We start from the raw sequence: 14,872 nt of genomic DNA on the forward strand, positions 1-14,872 counted from the left end.
CTCCAGCCATTTTCTGTCAGTCCAAAAACCCAAGGGGAACTGCTGGGAACTGCTGTCACACCCGCAGCCTGGAAGGGGTGCAGCATCCAGGTCTTCATCACCACTCTTGGGCACCTGAGGTGGCACAAGATTGATGGTGTTTCTTCATAGATTTGCTCTTTTGTCTCAGACTTTTACCCTTTTATCTACTGCGTGTCAGGCTGTGGTGACTGAAATCCTTCAGGTGCGCCAACACACCAGCAGCAGGAGGACCCTCCACTGAGCAGGAGGATTTTGTTCATACCTAAATTTTCTAGTGGGGTGAGGTATAATTTCTCTGTTTTCCCTTGTAGCCTGCAGGAGGGCACAGGTCTGGGTCTGCCTTGTTTTTCTGCTGTGAGATGCCAATTGCCTCAGGATGGGGAGTAGGAGAACAATCCCGTGACCTGCTGAGCGTTATTGAAGTGCAGGATTATGTGCATTTCAGGAGGATGTTTCTAATGAAGAAGGGGATTGTAATATAGTTTTAATACCTTTTGCATTACTTGTTTTTCTTCCTTCAGTATTTGAAGGATTTTTAAAAATCTCTTATTTTTTAATTAATGTTTTACTGTACTTATGCAAAGGCATGGTTTGTCATTCCGTAATTGTCAGTGTTCTGAAACAGAAATGAAATATAACCTGACACTATCAGATACAACTGATTTTATAAGAATATTTCCATTAAATATTAACAGAAGATAATACTAAAATTCTGATATTTCTCCCTTTCCAAGCCTCTGTATACAGAAGATTCTTGCAAGCAAATTAGGCAGACCTTAAATATCCATTTAGAAGCTAAAAAAAAGGCTCTTTGCAGATATTTAGCCTAAACTATCCTGACCTCTGTTAGACTCCCAAATCTTACAGTTAGAAAGGATGAGCAAGTAAATATATACACATATCTTTATGAGATGGTTTACAAAACTTTTGATCAGCCATAGATAGAGCAGCAAAGGTAAACTCACAATTAAAACAGAAGCAACTTGCCCATTTACAAAAGAAAAAAAATGATTACAGGTTATAAGGTCATATTTCTAGGGAACTACTTTGTATTTATTTTTCTTGCATTCATACAATTTAAGGAGGTCATATTTTGCTTCTTGTTTAGCCATGCTATCACTAAGGGCCTGTTCCCCTTCTAGGCCTTGCTTATAGGAAGTCACATAGAGAGGGCAGTGAAACAGTGGTGAAGCAGAGACATGGCAAGTTAAGCATGAAAAAACTTGACATGAGCTCTCTGTACATGGTTTTGCATAGTAAAAGCCTCAGATTTTTATTACCCTTCCTTTATTCGTTTTATGCAAGCATACTCCTTACAGGCATTACTTGCATGTCTTCAGCATTTATTGGTCATTCTGAACCTCGGCAAGAACTTCAAAACAAATAGAGCTTTAATAGCCTACTCTCAAGATATATCACTAAGGAGTTGTAGCCTTAGTAGCACTGTTTTGTGGGTTTTCTTTCACATAAAGATGGGGAAGCTGAGCTGTTGCACAGCCTTTCCATTAACCATTCTGTCTGTAACTATGCTTACTTTTGCTATAAATATACAGACTGCCTTTAGCATTCTTACCAGAATAAATTCCAATAATGATAAATCATTTTAAATGTTTCCCACTTCCAAAAACTCGTCTCTGACCCAAGATTCTCACATGGGAATGAGATCTCTTTTACTAATACCTGTGAAGCTCCTTTCTAGCCAAACTGGTTCATCTTAGAGTGAAGCAGTAGATTTTCTCCTTTTGGTCTGATATATCAGATAATGAAGATTTGGAAGCAGAATCCAAGTTTAAATCCATATATGATGACATACTGACAAGTTTCTGTAGTTCAAGGATTTCTTAAAAGTACTTTTACAATCATTTACTCATTTATTGCCTCCCCAAAACTGTCTTTGTTTGCATTTCCCAGCAGTGATCAATACTTTCTTGCCTGCTCTTTCACAATGAAGGCCATGGAGGATCAAGTAGTCCAAGAAGAACCAGGATACCAGGATGATGAGGTAAATTTAAGGTTGGTTGGAAAATATGAGCAGCAGATGTTGTTTGAAAGTAATTTGATAGTGTTAAGAAATCAGTGGAGAGACAGGAGATCCCCAAAGACCATCAGGGAGTTCAATGTGTTTAAAATTTTGCTCTAATCTATTACCAAGAAAATCTCATTCTCTTAGTCCCTGTACAACCTGGCTCTTCAAGTACTCTTCGTTAACCTTTCAAAAGCTATGCACAATTTTTAATGAGATTATCGTTATTTCTTTATATTTTGTGCTTCTCTATTAAATGCAAGGGGATATCGGTTAATCTTATGCTTCCAAGGAATGGTCATCGCCATGAAAAGACTGAGAAACTGTGGCAGAAAAGCTCTAGATGATGATGATGACAACACAAGTTTTATTAGCATAGCAGAGGATTAATTGCCTGTGAAGTTACACTTTATGGAGAAGGTGATAGGAAATATTAAGGCCTTTTTGGCTCGCTATGGCTTTGCCTATTTCAGTTGCCCAAGAAGTTAAGTATTATTGAGGAAAATCAACAGAAGTTTACAAATTTGAAACAGACACATAATGAGATACACATAATAACAAGAAAATAACAAGAAAAACAAAAATCTATTTTTTTCCTGCTATTTTTTTTTAGGAATCCTTTTTTCAGGATATTGACCTTCTACAGAAGCATGGAATTGTAAGTATTAGCAATCACTTGACCACACAGAGTTGTGTATGTAAAGATGTTGTAAGGTTATTTCCAAAACTGTATGCACATTGATGCAAGTAGCTGAAATTCCTCCTTGCAGTACATTCTAACTCAGTCATGTGGAGACAAATTTTGCCTCTGGTTATAAGACAAATTTTTAGAAAATCTCGTTCACATCAGATTCCTAAATAAAGTGGCAAGACACTCAAACTATTTAGCACCTAGCACTCTTGAAAAACCAACTGCTTGCTAATTTATTTGAAAACTGTGTGATAGATTATTTCCTGTTCCTGCCAATCTTTGTAATTACTCCTGCATTTCTGGTGCCTGTGAGATTACACTGTGACAATTGTCGCTATACTATTTTCAGCATGCTGGTGAAGGGGGGAGAGTAGGAGTGAGGAGAATATTAGTAGCTAGAGAAATAAGTGGTTTTCTTCATCAAATATGAATTCCTATCATTGTTATCATTATCATAATTATCACATAAACATCACCTATTTATTTGAATTACTATTATATGTTTATCTAGGAGTCTGGCTCATGGATTGGAATCCTATTATATTCAGTTATAGGAGCAGAATAAAAGGTTGGGTTTGCCTGAAGTAACATAAGATTTAACTCTAATTTAAATGACTACAGGCAAATACAGATGGGAAGGACACAGACAGAATGAGTCATCATTAGTCAGCACTATAGCTACTGGGCTGAGCATGTCAGCAGTGTAATTGTTGACAACTTTTTTTATTGGCAGTTTCAGAGTTCTGAAGAAGGATCACACGATTGGGAGCTCTAACTATGGGGCCACACAGGAAAAATACACAAATTATTGCGTTAAAAATTTAACAAGTTGATCAAAGAGGCTGACCTGAGCTGGAAGGGAGCTGTACTAGCCTGTCAGTATTAAATAAGGCACAGCATTCACATAATGATATGAATGTATGAAAGATCTTGAAAATAAAGGATAATGACTTAGGCTGTTTTTCTTGTTTAACAGGGCTATTCTGCTCCTTTTCATTTTTTTCTTTCTTCCAAGTGGGTATTCTCACACCTCAGGGGAAGGTTTTGTTCTCAGCTGTGCCAGTTAAAAGCTTTGTGTGAACATATGATGACCCATATCTACTAAATTAATTTACTTCAAGAAATAATTTTTGTGGATTTAGATTTTTTTTTTCCTGAGGAGTAGAGAGAAAAATATTTACTAGATCTGACATGTAGCCACAAAGAGAGTCAGAATAGCACAACCGAGGTTGTGGTTCGATGATCAAAGGTGTTTGGTTGGAATTAAGGTGCTGTGACCCCTCAGCCTTTGCTGAGTGTCATACACATATCACAGGATGAGAAATAAGCTTCCAAATGAACATGACTGATTTCTCACACAACCCCCTCCCTTCTTATGCTCTATGCACTCCCACACTCTAGATAAATAGATGATATGTCCAGTTCATAGTTTTTTTCAAAGGAAAATCTTGGCCAGAAATGGTAAATTGATGTATTATCCCACACCTTTCACACAGTGTGTTTTCTTGTGAGTAGGCTGTTTGTGCTTTTAAATTCCCAGTGATGCCAACATCATAAAATGAGGTGAGAGGAGGCAAAATGTGTCAGTAGGGTGCTGTCTGAAGTTGTGCTGTTCCCAATTTATGAAAAACTCCAGTAGCTCGTTCCATCCCAAGGTATCAGTTAGATCTGGGAGATACATGTGTTTTAAACTGGACATAACTGTGAACATGCAAAACCAGCACAGCATTTAGACTCAGCTTCCAGTGATCCTCATGTATCGGCTCCCAACTATCCACCCTCAGATCATATGGTTTACAGATTATCTGTGCTAAGGGACCAAGGGCAGACTGAGTGTTATAGGGTTTCCTAGGATGGGCTCCATGCTATCTGTAATAATCCATACTGTTTCTTTACTACCAGCTTGGATCTAGAAAAACTGACACTGAACAGGGACAAGTAAATACAACTGGACCCAGACACCTTTCTCTCAAAACCACCAGGAGCTGCTCTCTGCACCACGATCCCTCACACCAATCTTACTCAAAATTTTCTTTTGTTGGTGTCACAAACTACACAATGGAGAGTTTACTGTGTAAATCTGTTTATTTCTCGGTGAAAACCCACATGCATATGAATGTATAGTACAGTATGTTTCAAACTGTTAACTGTCTGAATACTCACAGAAGGGAAATTTCTTTACAGAACGTAGCAGATATCAAAAAGCTGAAGTCAGTTGGGATCTGCACAATCAAAGGAATCCAGATGACCACGAGACGGGCGCTGTGCAATGTAAAAGGGCTTTCAGAGGCCAAAGTGGACAAGATTAAAGAAGCTGCAAACAAGCTTATTGTAAGTCACTTCCCTGAGAGTTTAAACCTATGTTGGCCTCTCCAAAATGCTGTGCAACATTTCTCTTAACAGATTTTCCACCACATCATTAAGATATTTTTGAAAATTATTCTGTTTGTTACTCTAAAGGGATAATACTTTATACTCCACAACAACCAGATAGTATTTTTCATACCTTACCTGTGTGAATGAGGCTAGAGCGGAGAGAAGATATTTATATGGGATATTGCACTATAACTTCAGGATAAAGCTAAAATAAACCTCTCATGTTGTCTTTGGTCTTCCTTAGGAGCCAGGCTTCCTGACTGCCTTTGAGTACAGTGAAAAACGGAAGATGGTATTTCATATTTCTACTGGCAGCCAGGAATTCGAGTAAGCTTACCTCTAAAATCCTTCCTTCATCCAAATGTTTCCAATGATTATATTTATCATCCTCAATGAGACACAGAAATATAAGGGAATAAATACTCACATAGGACAAGTAGGTCCCCTTGCATTTGGAGCTAGTGCTGGCTCAAAGATTCCTGCATCAGTAAGCAACAAGGCAAACTCCTTTTCTGAGGGGAAACTGAACTTTGTACAGTCACTGTAAATAAACATCAAGAGTTTGCATCCAAAAATCCTGAATGTATCATCATTTTTTTTACCTAGTCAAAACAACCTGCAGGTCTCAGGTCAAACTTACAAGTGTTCAAGATCTCCCTTGAGATATTTATCTTTTCAAATGTTATTTTTTCCTCTTCTTTCTTTCCAGTTACAATTTCTACAGATCTTTCTCTTACACATAAAAGGAGAAGTTAAGACAGAGTTAATTCTTTATGAATCAGGGATCATTTAGTGCCCTGCACTTAATGCAGCAAGTGAGGGGCTTTAGGGCAAAAATTACTTTTCTTAAAGTAGCAAAAATGTATCTTTTTTTACTTTCCTCTTCTGATTTTGTGGGTTTAACTATATCATAATCCTCTCCCTTTCTCCAGTAAACTTCTGGGTGGTGGGATTGAAAGCATGGCAATCACTGAGGCCTTTGGAGGTGAGAGAACCACATTAAATGAGTGTTACTGAACAAAGACCTGAAACTTAATTTAGATTTTAATTCATAAAAAATTGATTATTTCTATCGAATTTACCATGTCGTACTCACAAAGATGAGGACCTGCATGAGTGCAAGAAGAAAGAATCCACTTCTCTTAGTGTTTTCTCATTTTCCCTCTTCATTTGCTTGCAGACTAAGTTTGAGCTGAGTAATCATTAGACTTGGGGCATATCATTATTAACACTATTACTAAGGTGTCAAAGTTCTGATGCAAAATGTTCCTTTCCAGTAACACAACTGCCACAAAAGGTATGCACGCTTAGTGTACATTGTATTTCATGTAAGATTCTGAAATTACAATTAAGCTACTATTATAGTACACTTGATTAGTTTGTGCTTAACACTTCAACAACAACAACAAGAGTTCATAAAACACAGCACTCTTCCCTTTAGAAAAGATAAACTGGAGACTAACATGATTTGATGTAGTGAGATGATAAACTTGTAAACTTCTCCTTGATCATTTTACTGAAAATGAAACTGGCCCAGGTCAATGGAATCAACCATTTCTTACCCCACCCGTCCTCAGTTAACACTTTACCACAGGTGCCATGTGGTTTTAACTTTTACACACAAGGGAATAAATGACCTTAGCAATCTAGTGCGATAAAATTAAAGCATTTCAGATTTTGCTTTTCATGTGACACATTTCTCTTGCACAGAATATGATTTATAAATTGAGGTTAAATGATTTAAAAAGATAGAGATAGAAGTGAGTTTTGTAAGTAAGAGTGTTCCTAACTGCAGTAATGCCTGAATCTGGCAAACTTGGAAAAAGAGACCTTGACTTTTTTTTCCCCTTTTCTTTATTTAACAGAGTTTCGGACAGGCAAAACCCAGCTATCTCACACTCTTTGTGGTAGGTGTAATGCCTTAAAAGAGACATGTTTCTTCTCAGTGAACCCATTCTTTACCCCTATGTCAGAATTAAACACATAGAGACAACTCAGAATCTTTTATGTCCAGAAATACAGTGTAACAGACCTTGGTGACTCTTACCTCCATTAGCTGTGTTTGAGTAGAGAACTCATAAATGTTTACTTTTTAATACTGCTCACATCCATGTAAATTTTGCCATAAGGAGAGAGATGATAATAGACTGCCTTAGATAAACCAGTATAACACACCATCTGGAAAAGCAGAGCACAAATATGGGTCACATGTAGATGGGGGGCATTGCTCAGAAAAGGGCAAAGATTCTATCTCAGTATCTCTTTTACTTTCCTGGTTTCCAGAGGTTTTGCTGAATATGACATTCTGGAAGGGCACTGAGAGGATACTACTGGCTGTCTGTAACTGGATAAACAAATACTTTGGCAGTTGCAGTATTCGGGCAGTGCCAAATACAGCAGGACTCTGATTTCCCAGAGATATCTCTCAATGTGTAAATAGTAGTAAAAAATAACTAATATAACTATTAATGCTGCTGGAATTACCAGACACTGCGTAGGCAAATTCCCTTAAATGAACCCTACATTGTATAGTGAAATATGGCATGTTCTGGAAAAATAAGGCCTCTTCTAGTTAGTACAGTCTAATGGCCAGCAGAGTCATACCCTTTTGCATGAATGATTACAACTGGATTCAACATTTTAGCTTATTCACTCTAAAGAGATTAAACCCACAATCAATAACTGTTCATGTATCAGGAAAAATTCATACCCAAAGAATTTTTGATCAGATGAGTTACAGCTGGAAAAAACCCTACTAAAACAATACAATCAATTTGGGCAGAGGATTAAGACAATGCCTTGTGTATAGGAACTTATTAATAATATCCTTAAAAGATACAGATTTAGTTAGGGTACTCAGTAAAACACAGTTTTGATAGCATTTATTAAATCTCATCTGATCTCCAGTCGAGAAAAGGGGCTTGAGTTTATACTCAAGATGGCAGTAAAACTTGAGATACTCCTCATTTCCACATTGATTAAAACTGGTGGTTCTTTGTGATATGAATAAGCAGTTGTATTTTATTTTAAAAAATAATAATAGAAGGAGCAAGAAAATATTTTCCCCACTTTTTCATGTTGATCTTCTATGATTCTCTGCAGTAACAGCTCAGCTCCCAGGACCAAATGGCTACACAGGTGGAAAGATTATCTTCATTGATACTGAAAACACTTTGTATCTTTTTGACTCTTAAGCTACAGATATGATGAACTTGAGAGACAGTTTATTTTATTATATGGAAGCAGGAGTCTCCTGATAGCTTCATATATGTAAAAAATTATGACTGGCACAGAAATCCTGAAGAGCACAGTGTGTAGTGGCCCACAAGGAAGTGACTTTTTCCTCTGTCATTTGATGTAATTCAACCTGGAAAAATTAGAGTTAGGATTCAGATTTTATTTTAAATGAGTTTTGCTTGTGTGTGGGTTTTTTTGGTTTTGGTTTGTTTGCTTGGGGTTTTTTTGGTTTTGGTTTTGGTTTTTTTTTGTTTTGGTTTTGCTTTTGGTGGTTTTTTTGTTTGTTTTTTTTGATTGGTTGGGGGTTTTTGTTTTGTTTTTGGTTTTTTTTGTGTTTTTTGGTTTTGTTTTTTGAGGTTTTTGTTTTGTTTTGTTGGGTTTTGTTTTTTGGGTTGGGGGTTTTTTGGTGATTTTTTTTTAAGATCTAATAGGCCTCCTACGGGTGATAGCAGCTTTTCTGTTCAAGATAAATTTATCTAAGTACTAAACACTATTTTTAACACTTCACATCTGCGATAGACTGTGTATAAACAGGTTTTGCTCACAGCTAAATTCCTAGAGCACAGATATTCATGTGCCAGCCCCTCCCCGCCTCAAATCCTAAACACAAAACAATTATCATCGTGAGCCTTAAACTATCTTTAGGGTACGTGGGACAGCATGAAGAGAAAAAGTCAGTCTTCTCTAGGATCGAAATAAGTATTCTTCTTTCCCACCCCATCCCACCCCTAATTCTATTTTGGAATGGAGTTTTATTATTTTCAGGGCCTGGTTTGTATAAAGAGAAATCCTTAACTCTGACTAATGTCAGCCGACCAGACCGTCTCCGTGACATTGCCGATCGCTTCAGCGTTGACCACGAGGCAGTACTTGACAATGTGCTGTACGCACGTGCATATACTAGTAAGAACAGTATTGAAACTGGCATGATATTTGTGTTTTTTCTCCGAGGTACCCATTTTAATATTCTCATTTTATCTACAGCTCCAACACACTGTGTCACAAGACACTGCTTTAAAACTTAAGAAAGTTTTAAATGGGACTTTTACTTTGAGAGTGCAATATAAATACGATGAAAACAATTTCTGTGTGTCATTTAATTCAACATTAAGTTGAACTGTTTATATTGCTTTTCAGTTTCTTAACACGAGAAAAAAAGTTGTCTTCTTGCATACTTTCATTGTGAAGCTTTTCACAAAGAAGTGTTGTGAGATGGGCAAGTGGAAACTGGAGCCTGCAGAAGCACAGGCACTGTTGGGTATTGTAGATTGTTACTGGGCACTGGAGTTAAAACTGCTGGCAGTGAAAATATAGACAGTGCAAACATTTAAAGTGGGATTTTAAAATTCAGGCTTTTGTTCCTTCAGAGCTCCTTCTGGTCCTAATTTCACTTGGCAACTCTACTTCCCACCAGGTGAACATCAGATGGAATTGCTTGACTATGTAGCAGCCAAGTTCCATGAGGAAGCTGGTATCTTCAAGCTATTGGTACAAGACTTTTTGGTTTTGTATGCTTACTGTTTCAGAATAAGTTTTCCTATTTTCTTTCACTATATTTACTTATCTAGCATAATTACAATGCAGATCATTGACTCCATAATGGCACTTTTCCGTGTGGATTTCAGCGGTCGTGGAGAGTTGGCTGAACGACAACAGAAACTAGCTCAGATGCTGTCAAGGCTCCAAAAAATATCAGAAGGTTGGTAGCACAACCACCTAGTAGTCCAAGTGTATTATCAATCAGGCACTGGCCCAGGAATCTTTCCTCACTTTACACCTCTGTCTGTTACCAAAAAGATCAAACTGAAAATATATTAATTCAAGATGACAGATTGAGAAAACTTTAGAACTCTTCAGCATTTAGAGTTTTTCTAGAAATGCTGTCAAATCCTAAATGAGAGAATACGTTGTCGATCTGGACAAATATCCAGTAAGAGAAATTGTCTTCCCCAAATTTCTACAGTCTAAATACAAAAGAAACACAAAGAATAGAAAAAAGGATGAAGGCACAGAGAGATAAAAAAGCCCATCACCGCTTTCCTAGGACTTTGCAATGCTCTGAGGGATGATGACAGGATGTTGATGAGGAATGAGTAAATGCTTTTTTTCTGTGCAGTAAAAAAAAAGGCAAACAGAGAAAGGGAGGGAGAAGGGGCTGAGGGCAGGGTGCCAAGAGAGAAGATGGGAACTGAGAAAGACTTGTTCACTGGAATTCTGAAAAGTGCTCATTTTTGGTGTACCTCAGCTGAAGCCATGCAGGAGCAAATTCAAGTTGACTCCTGATTAACTGCAGCCATCAGCCATAAAGAATATTTGCTGCTCGTTCATTTGAAATGTGAAGTGCTTCAGCAGCAGCCCTGCTTTTACTGTGAATGGGAGAATATTTTGGCATTCTAATTGGATGTAGTCTACCTTCTTTCCATTGTTTTCCATTGCAGAATATAACGTGGCCGTGTTTGTGACCAACCAGATGACTGCTGACCCAGGAGCAACTATGACGTAAGAGAATTCTTCTCTCTCTTTTTAAAAACTTTCTCCTATTTTGTAATACGTATTTAAGAGAGAACTGAGACTGTATAGAGCAAGTGGCACTGAAATGAAGGTTCAGATTTTTTTATTGGTTCCTGTGGTATGAGGAATCGTTCATGGATGACACCTCTAAGTTTCTCTCAGTTTTTGTAATGTTTTTTACGTTTATCTGCTGCCTGGTATGACGGTATGATTTCACTGTGACTTGAATGAAGACAACGAGCTACAAAAAGTATTGAAAAAGCATCCCATTTTCCTTTGGAAGACCTTATATATGATGTTTAAATTGTGCATTTCTTGAGCCTCTTGAATTTAATGAGAGGCAAATGATGCCAGCACTGACCATCTGAACATCCTATCTTGAGGCAAGTGTGCTAAAGTATTTTTTTAATATATTGACCTATTTATCATTTATTACTGAGTTGAATAGGCCTTGTCTGACAGTTAATCACAGTATTAACCTCTGGAATTTGCACAGTGAATCGCTGCCATTTTCTTGCTAATTCAGCTTTCAGGCAGACCCAAAAAAGCCCATTGGGGGCCACATCCTTGCTCATGCTTCGACTACCAGGATCAGTTTGAGGAAAGGGAGAGGGGAGCTGCGTATTGCAAAGATCTATGACAGGTAAATGACCTTTCCCTCACAGCAAGGAAACTGCATTATGAGCAACTGTAAAGTGACCAAGTTCAAGGTACTGAAACTTTCTGCATGGTAAATTGGGAGAAAATCTGAAAGGACAAACTAATTAACAGATTAAACAACTAATTAAAGTTGTCTTGCATATTACATACATTAAATTACGTGTTCTTTCATTATAAATCCTACTAAGATGCTCGGCTCTTAAAGAAGACCATCCAATAGTTTGGTAGGAGTCGTGCTCCAGAGCTGTGAAATTACTGTTTTCCTGACATAATTATTTCACTTTTTCGGATCGTGCTGATATTGATCACGTTTGCACATAGGTGTAAAGGCACTGAAGTGTTCCAGGTCACTTACACCTACAACATTTTGGGGACTGTTTCACAACTGCATTTAACATGGAGAAACCCACAAGTTTCTTGGTTGTTTTTTTTCTCCAGCCCTGAGATGCCTGAAAATGAAGCTACATTTGCAATAACCATGGGAGGGATTGGGGATGCCAAAGAATAGGTAAAAAAACAATGTAAATGTACTGCTGGGCAAGTTGGGATGAAGATTTGTGCGTGGCCACAACTGCCTGGCTTCACTTCTAGCTTTTGAGAACTATTTGAGATATTTTGGGAGAACACTGGGATGAACTCTGTACAGTTCAGTTTTACTGAATTTGGTTCATTCAAGGTCTTTGTTTTTCAATTAAAATTTCAGCAGACAGTGATTCAAGAAATAAGCTTGTGAATTGTTCTCAGAATCCTTTTCCTATGTTTTGTGAAAATCAAAGCTGTTCTTTCACATGAGATTAAATATACTCTTTCTTAGTTTATTTCAAAGAGAATGTCTAAGTCGTAGGATTTAATGCAGCAAAATGAAGAATTGGAATAAACTCAGTTATGAAATTACCATAAATAGGTGGAAAAGGCAGTGGGAGGAGCAACAGCCCAAGAACTTGATGGATTCTCATGTACTGCAGAAGAACAAGTAATTTTAAAAATATGTTTTTAGGCATTTTTATCTTGACTATTTTTATCTTGATAATGCTTACATTTTTATTTAGCAGTTTTTACTTTTTAGAAAATAATGTTTTAAAACTGTTCTTATTAAAGTTAAAAATAAAGACTAAATTGGAACAGAGGTCTGATTATGTTTGAGTGCTTTGAATTAAACCCTTCTCTCAATAATCCTGTTGATCTTTCACGAGAGAAATAATCCGGGTGCAACCCAACATTTTAAACCTATTGTCTAGTTCTCTAACGGGACAAACTTTACATAATTGGCTTGTCATTCTTCTAACAGAAGTAAGAATACCAAAGATTACTATTAATGATTGTTATCATCATCATTATTAAAAGGAATAAAACAATCCCAGTGGCTACATAGGAGAGAGAGGCACTGGTACTGTCGCTTACACTGAGGGAAAGGCATTTAGGAATCAGTTTGCTGAGGGAGCACAGCTCAAAACTAGCCAGAGGTGTGGGTCATGGGGTACAAAAGAAGAAGCTGGGAATAACGAGAGAAACAGGGCACTGGGGGACAAAATAATTCAGTTTGCAATACCTCTGATGCTCATGGAATGGCTTGTTTTAAAATAAACTCAATAATTTATGTATTTATAAGGGAAGGTCTTACTCTGTCCTCTGGTAATGAGAATGGTTTAACTTTGGCCTCTAACTTTGGTCAGGGAGTTTGTTCTCACTGGCACAAGAATTTTTTTCATTTAGATTAACAAATGCCTGTAGAATAACATGAAGTAAAAAGGCAGTGATGACCAGAAACTCCTCCAAGAGAAGCCTGATGCTGTAGCCAGGCTTTTCCTTGTGAAAGACCTAGAGGGCTTGCCTTCCTTAAGTGGTTTCTTTACAGAGAGCTGGTATTCTTCTTGACGTAAAGCACAATTTTTCAGTGGAGAAAAGTCTAGAGAGACAAAGGCAGGGAGGCTGGCTGATCTGGGAGAGCCAGGATCGGATCGGCTATTGTCATTTAATGCAATGTCTAGTCCTTTGCATGTGTCATTCCCACACCAGGCATTCATATCCAGTGGCCAAGTACCAGGTATCAGTGAGAGTGCGCAGTGTCACTTGACTCCCTCCCACCTAGAAAGGCCCAAGTTTCTGTCAATACTTTATTTTAGGCACCAAGATTGCTTTTTGCTTTCTCACGCGTGCCATACATACATACATACATACAGCACATAAAACTAAAATGGTAGTTCGTGTGCTGTTCCAGCCTGTTACTTTTATTCAAGGGTCTGGAACTAAAGGGGACTCACTTTCTCTTCTGCCAGTACAGCCGGTTTTTGATAACCTGACGGCCCAGTAAGCACCAGTGATAGTGCAGCCGCCGTTTGAGCCGGGGCTGGGTCTGGCTGCTGTGACCCCATCGCCCACCCAGCACGGCCCCTGGTGCCAGGACATGCTGACCTGCCCCTTGGCGATATTACAGGCACGGCACAAAAGAACTTATGGCCTGTGCCACGTAATCGCCTCATGGATTATTCTTTCATTCGGCGAGGAGTCCCTGGTTGATCTGGGGAGTTCTCTCCCGGCCTGCTGGTGCTCTGGCGACACCAAACATCATGGCCGCTGTCACTCTGCTCCTGCCCCAGCTCCGCGCCAAGATTCCCCTACTAATCTAATATGGAAAAACCTAGACACGTCAGAGCCGCCACGGAGGCCTGAGGGGCCGCTCCCGCCCCGCCGCCCCTCGCCCCATTATTGTCCCTCCATTGTGTCCCCAGCCCCGCCGCCACCTCGGCGGGGCCTGCGAGCGCGTAGGCGACAGGTCGTATTCTTCAAACCCGCTGCACAATCAGCGTAGCCCTCCGGCTGTGCCTGTGCGCTCCGCGAAAGAATGTTACACCAAGCGCACGGGCTCTTCCCGCCCTACGCCGGCCTGAGTTACGCACCTGGCGTACGCCGTCCGCTTACGTAACGTGCGCCCGACCCAGGTTTTGCCTGCCGAGCCGAAGGCGTTACGGAGCGCGCTCCTTGCGCAGTAGACTTTGGGGAATAGCGTTTCTCTCCTTCTCCCGCCCGCCTTCCTCACGCGGAGCACCGGCTCTAAGTGAAGAACTCCACGCACCTTTCGTAGCCCGCCTGCTGCTGCGCGGGGCGGTGTTTCGCCGCGCGCGCTTCGTGCGTAGCTGGCTTCCGTGAATAGGCGTAGGCGTCTCGGAGCGCCGCGGTTTGCGCAGCGCCGCGCCGCCCGTAGCGTAAGCGGAGCGGGCCGGGGCGGCGGCGGCCATTTTGTGCCGGGAGCGCGGAGGAAGAAGACGCTGGTGTCTCCACACCGCCCGGGCCCTGGAGCCGACCGAGAGCCCCGCCGTCCCGGCCGCTGACGCCCAGCGGGTCTCGGACCCACT

At 39.6% G+C, this 14,872-nt stretch overlaps 1 protein-coding gene across 5 annotated transcripts in view; it reads left to right on the forward strand.

The window, feature by feature from the left end:
- The window catches only part of DMC1 (DNA meiotic recombinase 1), a 31,931-nt gene extending 18,333 nt beyond the window's left edge, over nt 1-13,598 (forward strand). For 2 of the 5 annotated variants that reach the window (XM_051785057.1, XM_051785060.1), the window contains 13 exons: nt 1,933-2,023; nt 2,658-2,702; nt 4,920-5,066; nt 5,356-5,438; nt 6,044-6,096; nt 6,977-7,018; nt 8,214-8,286; nt 9,160-9,251; nt 9,763-9,836; nt 9,933-10,047; nt 10,787-10,847; nt 11,386-11,502; nt 11,958-13,598. In XM_051785057.1, the coding sequence (XP_051641017.1) occupies nt 1,933-2,023; nt 2,658-2,702; nt 4,920-5,066; nt 5,356-5,438; nt 6,044-6,096; nt 6,977-7,018; nt 8,214-8,286; nt 9,160-9,251; nt 9,763-9,836; nt 9,933-10,047; nt 10,787-10,847; nt 11,386-11,502; nt 11,958-12,027 (1,063 nt within the window). In that variant the 3' untranslated portion in view covers nt 12,028-13,598. Of the gene's footprint in view, nt 1-199; nt 301-1,932; nt 2,024-2,657; nt 2,703-4,919; nt 5,067-5,355; nt 5,439-6,043; nt 6,097-6,976; nt 7,019-8,213; nt 8,287-9,159; nt 9,252-9,762; nt 9,837-9,932; nt 10,048-10,786; nt 10,848-11,385; nt 11,503-11,957 lie in introns of all 5 variants that reach the window. The other 3 variants (XM_051785061.1, XM_051785058.1, XM_051785059.1) reach the window with 3 other exon arrangements.
- The last annotated feature ends 1,274 nt before the right edge of the window (nt 13,599-14,872 follow it).

This window comes from Manacus candei, unplaced genomic scaffold (assembly GCF_025592945.1).
Source record: "Manacus candei isolate 608988 ecotype Guabito, Panama unplaced genomic scaffold, ASM2559294v1 h1tg000018l, whole genome shotgun sequence".
Classification (NCBI taxonomy): Eukaryota; Metazoa; Chordata; class Aves; order Passeriformes; family Pipridae; genus Manacus; species Manacus candei.